Source organism: Castor canadensis, chromosome 9 (assembly GCF_047511655.1).
Source record: "Castor canadensis chromosome 9, mCasCan1.hap1v2, whole genome shotgun sequence".
Taxonomy (NCBI): domain Eukaryota; kingdom Metazoa; phylum Chordata; class Mammalia; order Rodentia; family Castoridae; genus Castor; species Castor canadensis.
In genome coordinates, this window is record NC_133394.1 from 19,964,682 (window position 1) to 19,988,572 (window position 23,891).

General features: G+C 36.4%; 1 protein-coding gene across 3 annotated transcripts in view; it reads right to left on the reverse strand.

Annotated features, from left to right (window-relative positions):
* Nucleotides 1-23,891, reverse strand: part of Fbxw7 (F-box and WD repeat domain containing 7) — a 181,854-nt gene that overhangs the window by 155,122 nt on the left and 2,841 nt on the right. The window contains exon 1 of one of the 3 annotated variants that reach the window (XM_074041290.1): nucleotides 16,444-17,414. The exons of the other annotated variants lie outside the window; for them this stretch is intronic. Coding sequence (XP_073897391.1) covers nucleotides 16,444-16,530 — 87 coding nt within the window. The 5' untranslated portion in view covers nucleotides 16,531-17,414. Of the gene's footprint in view, nucleotides 1-16,443; nucleotides 17,415-23,891 lie in introns of those variants that run through there. 3 annotated transcript variants of the gene reach the window in all.

The following is a 23,891-nucleotide window of genomic DNA, read 5'->3' on the forward strand; positions in this document are numbered from 1 at the left end:
TCAAGTATTTGAGTTCTATTAACGATCTTCCCATAATCCATGTCAACTAAAATTGAAGTTTTTTTTTTTTGAAATTGATAATCTGAAGGCTTGTTGCAAACTTGGTTAGACCTCTCTGTGTATATGCACATGACATTTTCTTTTAATTTTATTATTCATATGTGCATACAAGGCTTGGGTCATTTCTCCCCCCTGCCCCCACCCCCTCCCTTACCACCCACTCCACCCCCTCCCTCAATACCCAGCAGAAACTATTTTGCCCTTATTTCTAATTTTGTTGTAGAGAGAGTATAAGCAATAATAGGAAGGAACAAGGGTTTTTGCTGGTTGAGATAAGGATAGCTATACAGGGCATTGACTCACATTGATTTCCTGTGCATGTGTGTTACCTTCTAGGTTAATTCTTTTTGATCTAACCTTTTCTCTAGTTCCTGGTTCCCTTTTCTTATTGGCCTCAGTTGCTTTTAAGGTATCTGCTTTAGTTTCTCTGCGTTAAGGCCAACAAATGCTAGCTAGTTTTTTAGGTGTCTTACCTATCCTCACCCCTCCCTTGTGTGCTCTCGCTTTTATCATGCACATGACATTATTGATTACTATTTTGTTTTGGTTTGGTTTTTCGCCCAAGTAACAAAATTGAGTTTTAGAATATACAAATTTTCCACTCTTCAAAAGTTCTAGTAACACTGAGGCAATAAATGATTTCAAAAAGAATGTGCATATCCAGATTCTTTGACAACTGTATCTTTTTACCTATGAACAATGTTTGAAATTATTTCTTTTAATCTTTCATGACTATGAGATATGCCACAAAGAAAATGCAAGTAGTTCTAGGTAACTCTTTCTAGGTTCCTTTTGTTTGTTTCTTTGTTTGTTTTTTTGAGGTTCTGGGGCTTGAACTCTAGTCCTCAGAGAGTGCTAGACAGGCACTCTTTCACTAGAGTCACTCCACCAACCCATTTTTGTACTGACTATTTTCAACATAGGATCTTGCAAATTATTTGCCAAGGCTGGCTACAAACGGTGATCTTCCTGATTTCTGCCTCCCAAGTAGCTAGGATTACAGGTGTGAGCCACCTGCACCCAGCTCTTTCTTTCTAAGGTTCTTGATTCAGAAGTCCTTTTGGTACTGCTACCATGGTATTAGCCATAACAGAACTATGTATAAAAATAAAACTGATCTTGTCAGGAACCATTACCTGATCCAGTTGTAATACAATTTTTTTTAACTCAGCAATGTAACAATGTAATGCATTTACTATACAAGTTGCAATGGTGCTTATGTAAATCACAATTCACATATCTTTTAATTTCATTCCATTTTTTAATTTTAGTATCTTTTATATACAATTTTAAAAATTGTACTTTTTAAATGAATGGAAAAAATGAGCGCCTTTTTAAACTTAAAAAGGCATTATGTTCATGCAGAATTAGTTAGAGATAAAGGGCTTACTACTATCACCAGAACCATAAAGGAGAAAGAGACCGGAAGAGGTATGTCACAAATCTGACAATGAATGACAATTACAATTAGCTGTGGCAGAGCAGAAATAAAAGCAGTTTCTTCTATTTTAAAATTGCAAATAATAAAGACAGTATTAAGGAACATTTTCAACAAATATATAGTGAACTGTATAATGTTTCCATTCTATAATCATAAGAAAAGCAAAATAAATATTTTTAGACTTAAATATCCAACAAATGTCTTTAAACAATATTTAGCAGATCTGAGCTTATAAACAGTAAGCTATAAAAAAAGGGAGGGAGGAAGGAGAGAGAGATAGCGAAGGGAAGGAGGGAGAAAGGAGGAGGGAGGATGATCACATTTAGACAGAGAAATAATAAAAAAGAATTTCAGTTATACAAATTTTGTTAGAAAATTATGAGAAATACTATAAAAGATACTTTGCAAAACATGAAAGAATTTTAATTAAGCCAACAAGAGCTAGCCATCATATGGAAGACCTTTCCAACAATAACAAACACCAATGGATTTTAAATTTCAAACCTTAATACTCCATTTAATTTTAGATCATTCTAAGACATTGAGAAATAAAACTTTATGTATATTTTGTTTGAAAGAACTTCCAAATATAAGACAAAATGTTGTCAATATGTAGGTTTTCTAAAAATTAAAATAATGACATAGATCTTTTTAATCTGTCAAAGACTATCAAGTAGGTATTAAAAAATTTAGTTTTATCACAACAACTCCAGCTATGCTAAGAATTTTAAAAGCAGAAACTGATGTTTCTTTGACTGCTTTACTCGACTAATGATATACACTGAAAATATGTGGGTTCAGCTTTCTGAAGGAGACTATAAAAGGCATCATAGAGGCATTAAATCGTTCAATATGTACATGCCAGTAATATGAATCCTAGCCAGTTTACAAGAATGTTGAAAAAAAAAAAAAAGCAGAAGTCAATACACCTAAAGATTTTGCACTCTTTGCTCTTTGGTTGAATAGTGGAAGAGTTTCACAAATATTTATTTCTCAACTAACTCTAATTCAAAAAAGGAATGCTTTTCATTACCAAGTAATCAGAAACAAAAATGGGAGTATTCTTATTCTCTCACTTATATTTATCTGCATATGAACAATCTTAATTCAAAGTATCAAACAGAGAAAAAGTTTACTTATGACCTGGCTAGCATAGGAATTTATGCTGAGATTTAAAGTTTCCATAGCTCTAACCAATAATAAAGTTTTTTTATAATCTTTACTGACATGAATGTATGTGTGTGTATAAATATGTATATTGACAGTGTTATGCAAGTTGACAACAAAAGTGGCAAGAAATAGTTGAAAAATCCCTTTTTGATACTGATAACATTTTTAAATAACATTTGTGACTCAAATTATAATTGCATACTTTCTTGCTGTTCTAGTAAGATAAACTAAAGATGAACATAATTGTATTCTTGCAAGAGTAATTCTTTAAAACCTCATTATCAACTCCTTTAAAATCGCCATGGAAGTTCTCATTACAATAACCCATCACACTATGCTGCAGAATACAGTGACTAAACCTCAGATCAGAGTGTAAAGAAGTGTCTCAATTTGCCCAAGGAAGAGTCAATAATACACTACACATTTTGCAGCATATGTAGATGGATGGTTAAAGATACTCAGGAGGCAAATTTCAGTGTTATAATAGCTTAATTTGTCTTTTATAAAAACTAAAGCAGGAGAACTGTTACCTAAGAAACTAGCTAGAGTGTTAACAGTAGCAAATACAAAGGCATAAAGAGCCCAGCATGGTTGCATATACCTGTAATCTAAAGGGAGGCAGGAGCTTCTGAGGCCAGCCTGAGCTACACAGCCAACCTTGTATGTATAGATGAATAAATAAACAAATAAGCAAGATTAGGTACTTAATAAGAACAAAGATGAAAATTATACAAAAGCAAAACAGTGACTCTCCAGTCACTAAACACTCCAACTTTGCTGCAATAGGAATAGGAATACCTCATACACTACACTGACTTCCTAAGGACATGATAATGTTTGACTAATCAAAACTTAGAACTGCAAAAGAATAGTACTTTGTAACTTACTAAATAGAATTGAAAGTTGTTAGGAAACAGAAATAAGTCTTGTACAACCTCATACTTTTCATAGAGGCCCAAGAGAGTGCTATTTACATAAAACTAAATTTATTTCTTTAGACTTTACTTGTAGTATATCAAATGCTTATAGTTAAATGTTTTATGTAAAACAGTGCTATTTTCACTTTTATGCTGTTGTGAGTAATCTGAAGTAAACATCGCTATACCAAGTATCTACCTGAATAACACAAGTGATCAACAAATGAATGGATAAACAGAATGGCGTCTATACATACAATAGACCAGCATTAAAAAGAATTGAAATTATGATTATGTGTTACAACACTGAAAACATTATGCCAAGTAAGTCAGAAGCAAAAAGGACAAATTCTGTATGACTTCACTTACATAAGCTATGCAGGAATACTAAAATTGATAGATATATAAGTAGAGGTCACCAAAGACTATGGGGAAAAAACAATGAAAAATAACGGTTTAATGTATATACAGTTTCAGTTTGATAAATGATGGAAAAGATTGGAAACAGTGATAATGACTGTACAACACTGAACATAATTAATGAATTATACAGTTAAAGTGATTTAAATGGAATTTTTAAAACTATATCATAAATGTATTTGAGGCTGGGAGCAGTGTTTTACACCTGTAATCCCAGTTAGTCTTATTAGCATTTCAAAGCCAGCCAGAGAAAAGTCATATCTCCAAGCCCTTTCTTTCTTGCTTTTGGTTGGGTGTGTGTCTGTTTGTTTGGCAGGACCCTATCTACAAAAAAAGCTGGGTATGGTAGTACAAACCTATAATCCCAGCTACACAGAAGGTATGAGTAGAAAGATCAAAGTCCAGGGCAAAGAGTGTTAAGACCTTGTCTCAAAAGTAACTGTAGCAAAAATTGCTGGGGACATGGCTCAAGTGGTAGTATGCCTGCCTAGCAAGCATGAGGTCCTGAATTCAAACCCCAAAACAGCCACACACACACACACACACACACACAAAGGCTATATTGGATACTGTCCCTCACAGAATATCTTCCAAGTTAAATTTCAAAATTGCATAATTTTTAAAGTTCTCGTGCTAAGCAATCACTAAATATAAAATAACGCGTGTCTACCAGAAAATGTTTTAATAAATTATGCTCCATTGTTTTCTTTTCAAACTTCTAGAGACAGAAAATCTGAAGTTATAGTTTATAACAGGTACCTGAGGTAAAATGTACATTAAGAGCAAACACATGCTATGAAAACACTGAAACCTTTTGTAGATACTATAAAACCTGATCAGAAATATATTCTGGATAGATACATGGCCAATCCACCCTCCCCCACATGGAATGAACAGAGAGAACCTAAGACACAGTCAAGATTTTTTTCTCAAGAAAAAACTGAGGTCACTACCCTAAATAAATGGACAATCTAAACACCATATAGCACTGGAAGAAAACTCTTAGAAAAGCTTCTTAAGTTGTTATCACCAAATACTCAACAAGACCCAACAAAAATATCACCTGGGTATTCTCATGAAGTAACGTATTTGGCACAATGTTAAACCACGAAAAAATAAAATCTTTCAGGATTAACTGAAACAAAATGAACCTGCTGGGAAAAAGTACACCACAAAGAGAATTAATAGATATAAACTAACTTCTATATAGTAGAATTATATGTACAGGTCATCAAAATGATTTTAAGAAATACTTTATTTTGTTTTTGCTTTTGAAAAGTCTTGCTATGCAGCCCATGCTGGCCTCAAACTCACAATCCTCCTGCCTCAATCTCCCAACGTGCTGAGATACAGATGTGAGTAACCACATCCAGCTCAAGGCAGAAATTTTGAAAGATGTTTATAGAAAAAAAATGTCAGAATTCTAATCATCAACAAAATGAACCAATATTCCTTGGTAAAATGGTGATTTCTGGACTAGTGCAGAGAACGTGCAAAATAAACCTGGACCATCTTGTGCTGCTATAAGGTCAGTGCTCAAAAATGATGGTGATATCGTAAAGGAACCAAATGTTTCGTTAGCGAGGCTCCAAAGAACCAAATCTGGGATAACTAGAGCACCAAAAGAAATTAAATAGATGAAATCCACAGAATAAGAATCTGAGTCCATCTGATATAAGTAGAAAAACAGTCCATAAATTCATTTGATACACATAAAAAATGAACTAAATAAGAAGAGAAAGCTCATCCTTACAATGAATATATGCAGAAGAAATGATGGAAACAGAAGTCACATGGAAAACACTGAAATATTCATTTCTGGTAAAAACTGTTAAATGAAATTTAAAATTAAGGAGAAATAAAATGATGAGAAATAAGATAATACCTGGTCACAAAGTCCCTTCTCATAGAATACCTAGCAATTACAAACTTAGAGAGCAGCTACAGTGGGCAAAGCTAACTAGCATCAGTTCAACCACATGGACAAAGTAATCACCACCGTGAGCTGGACAAATCAGCATCATGTATCTCCCAATAAGATGCCTAATATCATTTTTGTAGTATTCTTAGCCAAAAATGTTGTCATTAATTGAATCATGGGAAAACATCATACGAACCCAAACTGGGTAATATTCCTTCAAAAGTTTAACAGTTACTTAAAAAAAAAAAGACTGTCGAATCGTTCCAGGTTAAAGGAGACATAATAACTAAAATGCAGTGTGTGGGTGATCCTATATTGGATCAGAAACCAGAAAAGGACATTAAGTGAAACTGGAGAAATAAAACAAGTTAGAAAGTCAGCCTATTATCACAGCTACTTGAGAAGCTGAGATCATGAGGATTTCGGTTCAAGACCAGCCTGAACAAAAAGTTTGAGAAAATCCCCATCTCAACCAACAGTTGGGCACAGTAGCACACATACCTGTCAAGCTGCACAGAGGCTGAGATAAGGAGAGTGCAGTTCCAGGCGAGCCCAGGCCACCAAAAAAAAAAAAAAAGAAAAAGAAAAAAAACTGCCAGATTCCATATCTCAAAAGGAAAAAAGCTAGGCGTAGTGGTGTGCATTTGGCATTCCAGCAATGGCAAGGAAGCTTAAAAAGGAGGATTGTGGCCCAAGCTGGCCTGGGCAAAAAGCAAGACCCTGTCTCCAAGATAACCATAGCAAAAATGGCTGGAAGTGTGGTTCAAGTAATAGAGCTCCTGCTTAGCAGGCACAAGGCCCTAAGTTCAAACCCCAGTACCTCTTAAAAAATTAGTGAATCTGTGAAGAAACTATGCCTGTTGACCCAGGCTTTCAAGGTGACAATAAACAAAGTGACATGTTTTAGAGTAAATATTGAGGTTAATGGACTTAAGCTATCATTGTTTTCTGATACAATAATTAAGAGATAAAGAAAAGTCAATAAAAATAAAAAATAATCTCATAAAATACCTATCAAAATTTTTACAACAACTGGGAGCAATACTACTCCCTCAAAGAGTGCCGAAGGTTTTTGTTGGGTTTTTTTTTTTTTTTGAGTCAGTAATTATACGCAATTGTGACACAATGTCATCATATGGAGAGGGGGGGCGCTATGATTATTACTCAATGGGCTGTCATTACTGACAGGAAGACAGAGAATATGATAGTGGTCAACAATGGACAGTCCACTTATTACTGCTATAATAAATAAAATAGAGAGGCCCAGTTCTGCAGAACCTCCTGCTCTGGAAGGTTAAAGGGCTTACAAATCCCATACTCATTTGAAATTGGGCTATTATGTAAAAAATAAGTTCCCCTGTACTTCTTAAAGTATGAGGTGGGAGAATAAAGGTAAAACAGGCTCTCCTGAACACACTCATTAAGAAACATTCTCAACATTTATGAATAGGTAATATATACACAAAGATATTCAGTGAGACTTTTTGGTTTTTTGTTTTGTTTTACTTTTTAGTGGTACTAGGAGGTTGAACTCAGTCAGGGCCTCCAGCTTGCTAGACAAAGGCTCTACCACATGAGCCATACCCCAATCCTTTTGTTTTTTAGTTGTTTTGCAGACAGGGTCTCCTGCTTTTGCCCAGACTGATCTCAGATAGCAGTCCTCCTACCTCTACCTCCCCAGGAGCTGGGATTACAGGCATGCACCACTACAATAGATAGTAGGGACCCACTGCTCCCTGTAGCACTGGGACAGAAGTTAAGCATTGCTAGAGCAATGTTAAGTATTTTTACTGTTAAGACTTTGTTGTAAGCACCCTCTGAAAGTTTACTTTTCCTTTCAATGTGTTGAGATGTTGGTAGCTGGGGAGACTTAACTCCCTAGTTGACAGCTGCTAGACCCTTCTCCAAGCCTCCACTGCCTGGAACAAAGGACTGCCAATCAGGCAGTCTGACTGTCTAATGCCAACACCTCCAGCTGGAGAAGGCGCAGGCTACAGAAAACAGTTTGTGACTGGACTTTTAGTGTAAAAGCCATGTCCACCTAGGCTGGAAGGAGGGGCCAGTCCTTCATTTGCATAACAAACTATACCATGATTGGTGCAAACATGAGGGGACTGCTGTGATTGATGCAAATATCTTTCTCCACCCCTCCCCCCCTTTTCAGGTTGTATAAGCAGCTGCTCAATTCACTTTGTAGGCAGATGGGAGACACTCTCCTGTGCTGCACCCCCTGGTGTTTCATCATCAGGCCCCATAAAGGCTTTCTCTCTAATGGTTTAGCCTAGCCTTGCTGAGCTGGTAACATAAAGGTAAAGAAGCAGCAGCAGCAGTAAAAGAGGCAGCAGTGACAGTAGGGAGGAAGTTGCCCTAGTAGCAGGGCAGCAATACAGCTAGCAAGTGGATCCCACAGCAACTTAAAGAACTTCAGCTGAGCACCACGCCTCATTTGTTTTTCATGTAGGGTCTTGATAACTGTTGCGCTAGCTGACTTTGAACTAAGGAGTCTCCTATGATTGCCTTCCAAGTAGCTTGGTGACAGGCATGTGTCACCAAGCTGGGCACTGCAACTGTGTTTTATACTTACAAACACATTTGGGACAATCTAAATATCTAGTAGTTAAGTTACATCATCTCACCATTTTAACAGAAGAGTCAGAATAACTGAATTTAACAGCAATCTTGTCAATAAACACTGTTATAAGAGGATAAAACTGACTAACAGAACTTTCATCCTTAAAGAATTGATCACTCAAGTTAGGTGAGTATATCTGTAATAAACTCCCAGGAGTTTAGCTGTTGACTCAAAGGCATGTGCACTTTATTTGGATACATATTGATATATACTGTCAAAGCACCATCCAAAAAGGCTCTAAACAACAGTTAAGAGCAACTTTTTCCCCACATTCAAAGAACCTAGGTGTTAATCAAGCTTTTCAAGTTTATAAACAGTAACAATTTTGCCTCTCTTTGTTTTCATAGCAAGTAAAAAAATGGGAGGAGGAAGGTGTAAAACAGTACTACTGCATAGGTCTCTCCAGTCATAGGTCAAGAATAATACTTGTCAAGGGTAGACTAGATCTTCCTGAACTAAAAACATTGGAAAACCAATGAGACTGAGATGTTATGGAGCAATTAAGGAAAATTCAAAAGACAGTGACTATGGGAAAAAAATGAATCTTTCAAGACTGTACCTCACTGAATTCAGTGTATGTAATAAAAATGATAATGTTACAAAGTCCCTCTGTATTAAACATAGTTTTAATTTTTTGGTTCCCTTTTATGTAAACACTTAAGCAAGGAATCATGTTCTTTTTTCCCAAATGGTCGTTGTTACGACATCAATTCCAAGTATCCATCTTTTCCCCAATCTGAAATGCATCCTAGACTGTTTTATATACTATCCCTTCATGATACTTTTTAATATCAGAAGAAGTTCATTTGAAAACTGAAAAGTACATTTAGAGGCTTCGTAATGCAAAGCTCCTTTAAATACTTATCAAGAAAATAAAATGTGGCATTCTGTATTTCTCTCCAAAAACAAGTTCAAAAGACTACTCCCTCCTTTGGCTTATCAGATGCAATATGGACATATCAGAAAGGACAGAAGCTAATTGGAAACCAGAAAATACCCAGGTTAGCATCCTGACTCTCCCATCCCACATTCTGTTGGTTGTAGGACCATAGGTAATTATTTAAAATTTCTGATTTCACTTTTTCATTTATAAACAATTTCAAAAACAGAATTCATAGTTACTTTTTTCCCTTAACATTCCTTTATCTCCTTTTCTATGCTTGAAAAGTACAGGTAATCAAGTTTCTTTTTCTTTTTTTTTTTTTTCTTTTTGAAATAGGGTCTCACTACAGTGCCCAAGCTGGTCTCAATTGATCCTCATGCCTCAGCTTGCCAAGTGGCTGAAACTACAGGCACATGTCACCCCATCCACTGCATGTACCTTTTGATCTGGCAATTTCACTTCTAGAGAATTATCCTGCAGAAATATTGGCACATTCATGAAAAGATGTATATGCAAACTTGTTCACTGCAGTACTATCTGTAAAAGAAGGACTAGAAACAACCTACAGGTCTATCAATAGGAGACTAATTTCAAAAGCAATGACATATACTAACATATACATCACATGGAATATATAATACTACTGTGGAAAAAGGAGAAAGTCATCAACGTGCCTATATTAAAAGATCTCTAAGACATACAGTGAAAACAAAAACTAAATATATACTATGCTCTCCTCTGTAAAATATGAGAGAATATCACTATATATGGTCAGGAGCCCCTTACCAATGGTACATGGGATCCATCACTGACTTCAACATCATTAGGTGGTATAAATATTTGTATTTGTTTCTAAATATATGTGTAAGACATTCTGAAAATATTTTGTAAGTATATATAAAAATACTCCATCTAAGACATGTCAAAAGGAAAAAAAGACTGACTCCACCTGGAAAAGCAGAAAAAAAAACCTGAAGCTTCAGAAAAAAACAAAACTAGTAGAAAATGAATGACTTAAATAGTTCCCATGTATCAAAGACCAATGGTGGTATTGTTCAATAATGACATTACTTATATAATGAAATGTATTAAAATGTAATTTGCCTTTGTAAAATTAAAACCTTTGTACTCAACCATACAGATACAAGTCAAGCATTTGTTAAAGCCAACTTCTTGTGGAGTTCCCATGGCATTACTTTTTTTTTTTATTTTTTTTTTTTTATTTAGGTGGTACTGGGGTTTGAGCTCAGGGCCTCGCACTTGCTAGGCAGGTGCTCTTACTGCTTGAGCCATTCCACAGCTCATGGTATTGCTTTTAATAGGAAAAGATTACCTTCTTTTCTATATCTGCACTGTTGTAGTAGCCAGCAAAAATGACCACTTGCAATTTGATTACACTTCCCATGAGCCATGGTGGTGCATCCTGTAATCCCAGCTCTCAGGAGGCAGAGGCAGGAGGATCTCAAGTTTAAGGTCAGTCTGGACTATGTAGAAAGATTCTGTCTCAAAAAAGAAAAAAAAGGCGTGGGTGGAGCAGTGGCACATGCCAGTAATCTCAGCTATGCAAGAGGCAGAAGTGGGAGAATGGTGGTCTGAGGCAAAAGCATGAGACTCTACCTGAAAAATAAACTAAAGCGAAGAAGGACTAGGAGTGTAGCTCAAGTAATCCAATACTTGCTAGCAAGCACAAAGTCCTGAGTTTAAACCCAAGTATCACTAAAACAATATATATGTATATGTATGTGTGTATATATACATATATATGTATGTATGTATATGACTACACTCAAACTGAGTTCTATGTAGCAATGGAAAACTAATACAGGTAATTTCCTAAGCTTGAGAAAACATGGCCATCTGTATTCTATCATTAAAAACAAATTTTAACACTTCACAAAAGTGATTAATTCAATTTCCCAAGTAAGCAAAATAAGGTATTGTTACTCTCAAAATTAGTTTAAAAAAGACCTTATACCTTATAAGAATTTATTTCCTCCACCAACTGGGCACCCAAACAACTAAGTGTGCTTATTTCTGCCTTTCTAAACCAATGACAGAAGAAAGAAAAGGAGAGCTAATAAGAGAAAAAAGAAGGAAGAAAGGGAAGGAGGGAGAGAGGGAGGGAAAGCATACCGAACCATAGTTTTCAAATCCTATATAGATTTTTGAGGCACATCCCCTCCTCAAGAACAATCTCCTTCAAAAGATGTAACTCTATTATGCATGGAAAAGGTGTTGATAAAAATCACTTTGCTATAGTCTTTTTTTTTCCCCCAGTGCTGGGGATGGAACCTAGGGCTTCCTATATGATAGACAAGTGCTGTACACCAGCCCTGCTCCACCATCTTTTAAACATATTTTGCCTAAACTTCTCCTGCTAATGAAACAGCAGTATCTGAGACACAAGTCCTGATGGTGACATTAAGAACAAGAATAAGAAATGCAGATTCCTGCAAAACAATTCACATTACAGGCTCTAATTTCATGATTATTTTGTATAAGGACATATACATTTGAAAACTGCCTCTCCATTAATCTGTTCATCTTCCTTCTAACACAATGAGTTGTTTTCCCCTCCTATGTCAGGACAACTTTCATTTTCAATGTAAAACTCCTCTACTGAAATGTAAGCAGCAGCATGCACAGTTATTAAAAGCGTAAGACTATGGAGTCAGATGGATCTAGCTCTGGACACCATTGTATGTTCAATTTCCTAGATATATGTTCTTGAAAATCACTCTGAATCTGTTTCCTCAACCACAAAACAGGGTTATTTATTACTATCTATTAGTACCCTGAAGGAACTGCTATGAGGAATAAACTAAGTGCATGTACAAATCCTTAGCATAGTGCCTGACGCATAGTAAGCATTCACTAAATGGTAATGATGACCATGACAATGATTATTAAATTACTAACTTATCCAATCTATATTCCTATCTTCTAGATTCATGCAACTCTCCTAGTCAGCTATTTATAAATAACGAAGGGAAGCTCTGAGGTGAAAATCAACATCAAAAGAAAAACACAACTTCCTTACTCTAATTGCCCTCTTTCTTTCCCACACCTCAAAAGCCTCAGCCATTACCAGTACTTGAGAATAAATAAATGTTCACTTTGCTTGGGCCCAAATGCACAGAAGGGGACTGAGGCCTTATTTAAGATTCCCACTCAGTGATAGCTCTTACATGATTTAAGTCTGATAATACAATGGGACATGGCTCAAGTGGTAGAGCACCTGCCTAGCAAGTGAAAGGCCCTGAGTTCAAAGGAAGTCTTTTGAACCAAAAAAAGACAAAAAAAGTGACCATTTTCCAAATTCTCCACAAGATACTACACAACTAACACTATACATAAAAGAAAAGTCAGTTCATTCCAATTCCTGTTTTAGGGCATTGGAGTAATTCTCAGAAATAAGGTGATAGTGGAAGGAAGTTTTCATGGTAGACAGGATCTGGAATAGAAAGGCTACTAGCAAGAGTCAACTGAGGTAGAAATGCAAAAAAAAGTACAGACGCAAGGAAATCTATTAAGAGGCTCCTGATATACAGGGAATGGCAAGATACAATTTTAAACAGTGAAAAAAGATAGAAAACCAAGTTCCTAAGTTAAAGAGCTCTCTACTGATTAATAAAACACAAGGAAAGAGAAAGACACCACACATGATCCAAGGTTTCCCCCAATAAAACACTGCATTAACCTCGATAACTGCTTTTTGCCTTTAATGTACATATGACTTTATAATGACACATCATGGCACCCATGTCTCACAAGTCTTCCTACTTTTACATGAATAGTTTGTCAATTAAAAGATTGGATTAGCAAAATCCATCTGGAACCATTTCCTACTTTCTGAAAAAGTGTAAACACTTTTATATTACTTTTGGAGTAAAAGCCCTTTAACTTTTCAAAAAATCATGAAATCTATTGACTTCCTTATATGTCTGTCTTTTGGAATGAATGTTAAATAAAGCCTACCCATGTATATGACTCGTCTTTATCAATAATCAGCATTTATAAAGAATCTAATTGGCAAAATATCTTACACAAAGAAAGTATCCAAATGAGAAACAGAGAGCTTAGTTACTTACAGGGCATGTTTCCCAGTCTTGGCACTAATGACATTTCAGACAAGATAACTATTTGCTTTGGATGTTATATTATACATTGTTTATACCTGACCTCTACTCAGATACCAGTAGTACCCTCTATCTACCCACATGTGACCATCAAACAATCTCCAAGCTGGGTCTGGTGGCACACACTTATCATCCCAGCCACAGAGGGAAGCTGAGATTGAGAGGGTAGCAGTTCCAGGCCACCCTGGGCAAAAAAGGCTGTAAGACCCCATTCTCAATGGAAAAGGCTGGACATGATGGCCCACACCTGTCATCCCAGCTACAGCAGGAAGCTTAAAATAGGAGCATCTTGGTCTAGGCCCACCTGGGCAAAAAGTGAGCCCTATCCTCCAAAATAATCAGAGCAAAAGGGCTAGATGCATGGCTCAAATGCTAGAAGACAAATCTCCAAATATTGCCAATGTTTCCTGGGTACACTGTTATGAATTATTTTCTATGTGTCAGGCACTGGTCTGTGCTTCTCATTTATTACTTCATTTAATCCTAAAGCCGATATTCATGAAGTAGGTACATATTACTTTCCCTATCTTAAATATTGGGGGGAAAAAAAAAACACACCTGAAACAGAACACAGGGCATAATGGTGCACCTATAATCCTACGCAGGAGTTCAAGGCCACCCCAGGACAAAAGTTAAGATAGACCTTATCTCAAAATAAAATATAAAACGTCCCAAGTGGTAGAGTGCTGCCTAGCATGTGTGAAGCCCTAGGTTCAATCCCTGGAACTGGAGAAGAGGAGGAGGAGGGAGAAGGAAAAAAAAAAAAAGAAAAAAAAAAAAAAGCAAAGAGGTTAAACAACTTGCCAAAGGTTGCACAACCAGTAACCAGTAAGTGTGGTAGCCTATATATGAATCCACTCAGTGGTGGCTTGGGTTCTTCTTCCAATAATCATTGTTATATCATCGCTTACTAATCTCTCAGCATTTACCATGAGATACTTGAAAAATAGCATTTTGAATAACATCTGAAAATAAAAACTGAAATTATCCACACAAGTGGAAGTGAAGTCAAAAATCTCCCAAACTCACCAGGCACTGGTAGCTCATACCTGTAATCCTAGCTGCACAGAGATTAGGAAGATCGCAGTTAGAGGCCAACCTAGGCAAATAGTTCATGAGATCCTATCTCGAAAATACCCAACACAAAAAAAGGACTGGCACAGTGGTTCAAGTGGTAGAGTGCCTGCCTATCAAGCATGAGGCCCTGAGTTCAAGTCCCAGTACCACTACAAAAAAAAAATTTTTTTCCCAAGCTCATCTCAGGATAAAGTGACACAAGCATTCTTTAAGCACTGACCATGGAGTTTTCAAACTTCAGGACCTAGAAACAAAGAAAGGTAATTACCACTTATGAAGGATCTGGTTACAGGACCTTTTTCCTGTATTATCTCTTGAAAATCGCACAGCATCCCTTGAAGACAGGTATCTTTTATTTCAAGTGAGGAAGCTCAGAATGAAAAAGTGATCCCCAACCTAAAAAGGTCCACAATTCAACTGAAGAGACAAGAAAATACACATTTAAAAAAAGAAAGAGATTAACCAACTTATGTATCTCAAAAGTTAGGAAATACAAAACAGGAAAAGGAAAAGTATACTGTTAAAGAGTTATTCAGAAATCCACCTTGAAAGAAGTTTCTAGTATCCCCTCTCAAGAAAATAACATGGAAGTTTAACACTTCAGGAAACAAACAAGTTTAGGGGACTGAAAGGAAAATTGAGACACCCAATTTAAGCAGTAAGTCAAGAAAGCGATGAAGACTATAAGGCTGCTTAAGATGAGGATGGAGTTACAGCTGGAGACAATGAGGTCCACCTATGTGTCTGTGAATTTAGCATGTACTCCCACTACCAAACACAGCAACAGAAACACAGAAAAGAAGATATAAGGAGAAGATTGGTAGGGCTGGCTAATGGCAGACTCAACATACAAAGTCCAACAACCCAATTTCATAAGCTAAGTGAGGAATCATCTATTTTGCATTATTTTGTGCATTCTGTCTCTTCCAAGCAGAACGGTCCAAACAAGCAGGTATTTTTACTTTTTGTTCACTTAGATCAATGCCTAGCACAGTAGGTGTTCAGTAAATATCTGCTGCTGAAGGCAGTATTCAAAATAGTAGGACTGCGTATGTGGGTCAAGTGGTAGAGCACTTGCCTAACAAGCACCAGGCCCTGAGTTCAAAACCCCAGCACTGCCAAAAACAACACATTCAAGAGCAAAGATCACACATGGCTTCCGCTTTCAAACAAATACCAACCTCACAGAAATAGCAATAACTTAATTCTGCAGTATTTATTATTATTGCAGCAGCTAGCATTTATTTAGCGGGGAGCCAAACACTGTGCTAAAGGCTTACATGTATTATCTCACTCAATCCTCTTTAATTACCCTATGAGGGAGGTAGGTATATTATTATCATCCCAGTTTTATAGGAAACACATAGAACAAATAACTTGACAAGGTCACAAAGTAACAGAGGTAGAACCTGGGTCTATCAACTCCAAAGCTTGCTTCCCAGCCACAATGTCACACACAGCATTATAAGCATCCTTCTTAGACAAAGCTAGGGATATATGACCAACAAGGAATAAAGACGGCAAAACAAAACAAACTCCACTGTAAGTCAAAGCCCTTTGTCCAGTCCCTTCTCCTATCAGATACAGTGGTAATTTTCCCACCCTAGATACACTGATTATCCCATACAGATTGAAGAATCTGGATTAAGAATCCAGATGTTGAAAAACTATGAACATGAACCAATCATCTAATCAACATTTCAAAGGTAGTAGGTAACAAGTGGTAACACCCCAGTCCACAGCCCAAAGAAATAACAGGGTGTGACCTCTGACTAAGACTGACCTCAAAACTTCCGGAGCCATTCCCCTGGTATCTGCTTCTTAGTCCCTTCTTCCATGGGCCTGAGTGTCTCTCCCCTCCCCTGCACATTCCATCTGTCCTCTCCTATTGGATGGCTTTTATTAAAAAAAAAAAAAAAGAAGAAGAAGAAATGAGGGGGAAGGGGAGGGGGAGGAGGAGGAGGAGGAGAAAAAAAAAGAAAATGGAAGAGAAAAAAAAACAACAAAACAAATTTTGTGTTGCCTGCTATAAATTTCTGAATCTAGTAAATTCAAATTTTACATTCTCTAATGAAATTTACCAGTATAATGCTCAGAGAAAAAGCTCCCTCACTTACTTTCTCAGTATTCTAAAGTTTATATTACAAATTCACAGAAGTCAATTAAGCAACTGCCAATCATGCAAAAGAAACTGATGACCCAAATATTCATCCATACAATCTTCTGGTATTGCATACATAATAAATAAGCACGAAGAAATCAAACGTGCTCTTCTCCAACTATTCAGTAATCTGTTCATTAATTATAAAATCCTTTTTGAAAAATCTCTAAAATGGAAATATCCCTAATTCCAATTGCTACCAACAAAGAAAGTACATAAAATATGGAGATTTCTTAAACTATAATATTCAATAAATTAACCAGATACATTAGCAGATTAAGCCAAACTATTTTTTTCCTTTTCACCACAATCTAAAGCAAACTTACCTTAAAAGGAGATATGAGAGCATAAAGGTAAGAGCTTAGGAGATAATCAGTACTAAGGAATGTCTCAATCTTTTATCTTAGCTATGGATTTTTAATATGCTCATCTTAAATATGCAATCCTATTAAATAAAAGACTATAAAGTCAAAGCCAAATTGTTCTCCAAAGAGAAATACCTTCCAAATGCAAAAATAATCAACAAGCATTTATTCCTTGTACTGGCCAATAAAACACTAATTATTATCAGACTGAAAACTAATCTTGTATTTAAGGGATATTTTTTAAATACTAGTCATTTTATGAAAAAATAAAACTAAAATTAAATAATTAAAAAGAATATGTTCACTTAAATAAAATTTTTTCAATCTTAGTTTGAGATGTCAATGATGTAGATACATCTTCCATAAAGCTTTTTACTTCTAACAGTTAAAGGGATGAACAATTAAAAGAACTGATAACTGAATTACATTTTGATATTGGGGAGATATCAAAGATATCACTAATTATCAGAGATAATCACTAGTTATGGAAGAAGAAGAAGAAAAGCTTCTTCCAGTTCCATGTACTATTGAGGTGTTTGGAAATGAATTCAAAGTACAGTTATGTTCAAATCAACCTTTTTTCTCTATAAAGACAACACCTTTGTCACTTCTCTAGTTTTTAAGACTATTTAACAAAATGTTAATCAAGCACTTGCTCACTTTACATGCATTTGGAAACACTATAGAATTGCTTCAAATTATTTGTCAAACTCTACTCCCAAAAGGCAACTTGCAGAGACAGGAAGAAGTGGGTGGTTCCACACCCACACACCCCCCTCCCTCTCCCAGGCAGGCGGTCCCTGGCTGCCAGGCGGGCCCTCCTGCTCAGGGGCTTTGCCAGCTGGAAACTAAACATCTGTAAGGAGACCCCAGGGTCTTGGGGAGAAAGGTGACTGCACCTGCTCACAGAGCCTTGGCCAGGGTGACTGATCAGATCCAGATGCCAGGAAGGACTAGGACTGGCTCTATGCCCTATGGTTCATCAGAAAGTACAGATATGGCTTGTGCACTTCACAAGCATAGCTACCAAGTGATAAGTGTCAGGTGAAGAGTCCCCAAGTGGTTACCCTCCTTCCACTGGCCAGCAACCCGCTAGACCACAACACAGCTTTCCTCCTCTGGGGATCTCAGGCAATAGACTGTTCCACACTTCTCATAAGGCCCTGTTCCTACATTGCAAACTGTATTTGGATTATTTGTGGTCTGGGTTATTTTGCAAAAGAGGAGGAATGCAAATGACTTTTTTAAAAAGTTTTAAGTATTAACATCAAGAATATCGAACAGCTGGGTAGTGGTAATTCTAAATACTTAGGAGGTTGAGATTGGGAGGATTATGGTTAAGAGGCCAGTCTGGGCAAATAGTAGAGCAAAATGGACTGGAGATCTGGCTCAAGAGGTAAGTGCACCTGCTTTACAAGCACAAAGCCCTGAGTTCAAACCCCAGTCCCACAAAAAAAAAAAAAAAAAAAAAAAAAGGCCATGTTTTTCACCATCAACAGGTACTGAAACCAGTAGTACAAGGATGATAAGTAGCCTGTGCAAGGCTATATATATAGCTAAGAAATGTACTCCCTACCCTGAAAGTATGAGTGTATACTATTAGGTAAATAAAGACAAAAACTAACAGTATTTGTGGGCTACAGGTATGCATGATTTCAACCAATGAGTAGTTGGAAATTAGACACTATTTCTGATGAACCTAATCCTTCTCAGACCTAGGAGATGCTAAGCGAAGTTTTTGTTTTGTTTTGCTTGTTTTGTTTTTGTTTTTTTGGCGGCACTGGTGTTTAAACGCAGGGCCTCACACTTTCAAGGCAGGTACTCTTACCGCTTGAGCCACTGCAACAGCCCTGTTTTTTGTGTGATGGATTTTTTTCAAGATAGGGGCTCTCAAACTATTTGTCTGGGACTGGATTCGAACCAAGATTCTCCTGATCTCTGCCTCCTGAGTAGTTAAGATTGCAGGCGTGAGCCACCTGCGCCTGGCCATACAAAGTTTAATTACACCTTAGACTCCCCTAAAAACTATGCCATTCTAAAAGAATAATAAACTACGCACTCTTCACACAAACCAGTAATCTGCCTTGTGACTTCACCTACGGAGTATCATTATATATTAACGGAGTGGCTCAAGTGATAGAGCACCTGCCTGGCAAGCACAAGGCCCTTAATTTAAGCCCCAATACCACCAAAGACCAGGTGGAAATGAAGGAATAAGGCAAGTGTAGTGGGGTATCTAGTAATCCTAGCACTAACTAGTATTCCAGAGGCTGAGGCAGAAAGATTGTCTCAAAAAATAAAAAGACTGCAGGAAGAAAAACATAGTATGGTATTCAATGGTAAGGAAAATCAAAGTGATATTAAAAATATTGCGTGCTGTCTTCAAAGATTTTCTAAGTTCCAGAACCATCATACAGGACCTAGTACAACACACTAGGTATGAACACAAATGCATAAATTCAGAGGAAAAAAGGCCACCCAGGTTTCCAGTAGCTATCTTTCAGCTGGAAAGAAAGAGTAGAGGTGACACAGCATAGCAACAGAAACTGCACAATATATGACTGATCCACTAGCTGTTCCTTAGGTCTGATGGGAGAAGGAACAAAAGACAAGCGGTAAGATCTCCTGTGCATCTCTGATTACTCATCAACTACCTACATGACAGAATAATACAACACAAATACTGGTTCTCTTGTTTTCTTGTATTTGCCTATTGTTTTAGAGAAATAATCAAGTATTACACAAAACCTTCAGAGGAACATTTTAGAAAAATTTTGTATACACTAGTTTTCCATCCAATATTCAAGTTAAATGCTCAGTGAAAACTGTAAATGTTTCCTCAAATAATTCACAATTTGGAAGGTGTCATAGGAAGGAATTTTAAATACATTTGTGTGTAAAAATATAATTACTAGAAAATATATATCCAATAGTGTTTAGGACATGTCATGCATTAAGGAAATATACCCCATTTAAATATGCTATGAAAAGTATCATAAGAAAGTATAAACGAAGTATCATGAGAAAGTAGCAAAAATCTAAAAGTATATTAAGGCATAAGACAAACTAGTTTACTTAATAAAAACAGTCTCTTAGTAGAAAGAATTAATAACAAGACCTCATTATCTGAAGGCAAATTTATGTATCATTTATAATAATTCAGCTACTTAAAAAAAAAGAACCTAATACACCATCCTTTTTCCCTGGTCTACTAAAAATATCGCCAAAATAGAATATTTCAGTCTGGAGTATTTGCAGACATGGGTTGAAAACCTTGTGTCTTTTATGTTGTCATTCACTCGAGAAAAGAACGAGGTAACAAATTCACCACATGAATAGGAAAACAACTTTAGAGTGACCCTCTAAAAGGTATAGTGAAACTATCATACTATATATTCTCTTTTTTAAAAGGAAGAACAAAAATTAAAGTACCAATTATACTTACAGAAAGGCAGCTGACTCTCTGTACCTGCAACTTCCACATCTGTACAGATTTTTTTCTTGTCATACACAATATAGTGTAACAACTATTTACATGGTATTTATACTGTATAGGTATTATAAGTACTCTACAGATGATTCAAAGTATCTAAGAAGATATGTATAAGTTATATGCAAACACCACTTCATTTGACATAGGAATATGAGCATCCTCAGACTTTGGTATCTGCAGGAGTCTAGAATCAATCCTCCATGATAAAAAGAGATGACTACACTATACAAAGTAAAACCAAGTTTGGAACTAAAAAGTGATCACATAAAAAGAACAGTTTCCTTTCTTGCAATGAACAGGGATAAGATTTATGAAACCAGGGTAAATGTACCATCATCCAAAACAGGTATTTGTTGACATATGAAAAAAAATTTTTATATTAGCTGTAATATTACACAAAGTAAAATACCCTTTCTAGACAACACATTTGAAATACATTACTCTTAACAGTATAGTAAAACTGTTTAAAATACTCGTTTTTGAGTTGTGATTTTTCAAGATATAACACTTGAAATTAACAAAACAAAATGTGAACCAAATAATTCTATATACTGAATTAGTTACTGCAAGAGATTAAGACTGGAGCCTTTTAAGCTCCCACCCTCTACATCTCAGGGGATGCTCTTCTTTCCCTTCTCTATTTCTCCCTACTTTTGCTAAATAAATCCTTGCCAAACTTCCAAAAAAGAGATTAAGACTCTAAGAGGTAGAAGTAGCAAGGTGCCAGTGGCTCATGCCTATAATCCTAGCCACTCAGGAGGCAGAGATCAGAAAACCGGAGGTTCAAAGCCAGCCCCAGGCAAATAGTTTCTGAGAATCCAGCTCAAAAAAACTTATCACAAAAAAGGGCTAGCAGAGTAGCTCAAGTGGTAAGTGCCCATGCCTAGCAACCATGAGGCCTTGAGTTCAACTCCAGTACCACCAGAAAAAAAAAAGATAGAAATATTAAACCTTCATGCTCTAATAATTTGACTGTTGTCCAATTCAAACCATAAATACTTTAATTTATAATACTTTCTCATTTTAATTTACAATACTTTTGCATTCAAAGTAAATGTTTTACAATTTATCTTCAGAATACTTTTAAAAGCATACTTCACAATATGCCATCTATGAAGATCACTATACACCAACTATGGTGTCTTTAGATAAAAACACAGAAGGTCCCTACTTTTTAGCTGCACTCCTTGACAGATGGTATTACCCTTGCTCCTCAATTCATATTTTACATCACTATGAAGGCAAAAGTATTTTCAACAGTAGACTCTATGCTTTACACAGACCTATAAGACAGCACAGAGGGGCGGGATCTCATCGAGAAAAGAGACCACCTAAAATAGCTAGCCCTGGCTTTGTAGTGTAATCAAGCTCATACTTTATATTTTTAGATCTGGCAGTCCTCTCTACCAGGGGCCTGTAAACTACGACCTATAGGCCAAATCCAATCTACCTCTTTATGTATGAGAGTCCACTGGGTCACAGTTACACATTCCCTTCACAAAGCAAGAAAGCTCTGACAAAGCACATGTGACCTACACAAAATCTAAAATATTAACTAAGCTTTACATTAAAAAGTTTTCCAACCCTTACTCTACACAATGAGATGTCAAAAGTACTGCAAAACGTCTCCAAGAACCATCTCCAAAGTACAATAAAATGGGCTACCGCTAACCTACAGGAGAGACTCTGAGGTCATCTAGTGCTAAGACCCTTACACACATACACACCAAAGGCTCTCTCATCATTTCTATTAATCCCAGAATTTCCAAAGCAATATACATGGAAGTTACCACTTCCCCACTATCAGAGTACCGCCTTTCCCGCTGTATTTACTAGTAAATCATGTTACTAGTAAAAAGGCTGCCTTTTAAATCCATCTAAACAGGACTTCACCTGCATAAGAAATATTGTGGAAAGTGAAGGAGAGAGAAGGCCCCCCACTATAGCATGTATTACAATCCCTATTCCCTCACACTAGAATCATTTTAGACTGATCTCCCTGTCTAACTTCCCCAAGAGGGTTCTGCCAATTGAATACTCTCTCAAGAAGCCAAAAAAGGTCTACCAAGGTGTTGACTTCAAACTAAGGAACACAAAAAGTGTGAGTATATATTTCTACTCACAATCCTTAATCTTTGTTAAAGTCAACACCAAATGCTAGCCACAAAGATGGCTGAATATTTTTAAGTGCCAAGCAGTTTTTTAATAAAAAGGTTTTCTAAAAACAAAACAAAAAAAAAAATTTAAGCAATTTTCAGCACTGCTGTGCCAACACAGGGATATCCCCTCCATTGTATGAGACACAAAGACGCACATCAACTGCAAGCAAGGGAAATAGCATTCCCTGTCAGCTATTTTTAGCTCCACTTGGTGGTAGTAAGATCGAATTTAAGATAATAATAATGCAAGGCAAACTTCAAAAACATGATTTTGGAGAAACAAATCTGTCTTTTATTTATAAGTTCTCCAACAATGAAATCCTATGTTTTTCTGAACTTTATCTCAAAGAACCAAATACTCTATTAAAAACCTGTAGCTGTTTCGAAAAAATACAGAATCAGGCTGGAGGAGAGGTTCAAGTGATAGAAAGCCTACCTAACAAGCATGAGACCCTGAGTTCAGACCCCAGAACTGAAAAAAAAAGTACAGAATCATGTACTGTAGAACTAAACTGGTAGTCATGTTTTAAGCCTGCTACTTCCTTTTCAACTGTAACTGTCACCCACTTACATAGCATCACTCTCTTTTTAGGAAGAGTCTCATCCAGTCACTGTGCTTTATCTTTGCTTACTCTAATACAAATTTCATCCTCCAAAATAAAAATACCCATTTTTTAGCTCTTCACTCTCCATTAGCAGTCTCAGAAACCTAAATGCTTTGAAAATGACCTCAACTCTTCATTATCAGCATATCCCTCATTAAACTATTTTACTATCTTGAAACTGTATCAGTATCCAACTCTTAATCCAAAATTAAATGTCCAAAACTAAGTCTAAACAAAGTCCCTAACAAAGTTTGGCTTAAAAATTCTTTTTTACACAGGTGGGCGCTGTTGGCACACAGCTGGGCACATCTCAAATTACTCAACACAAAACAGGGCTGGTGGAGTGGCTCAAGTGGTACAGCACTTGCCTATTAAGTGTGAGGCCCTGAGTTCAAACCCCAACAATACAAAAAAAAAAAAAAAAAACCTAAATAAATGAAAAAGAATT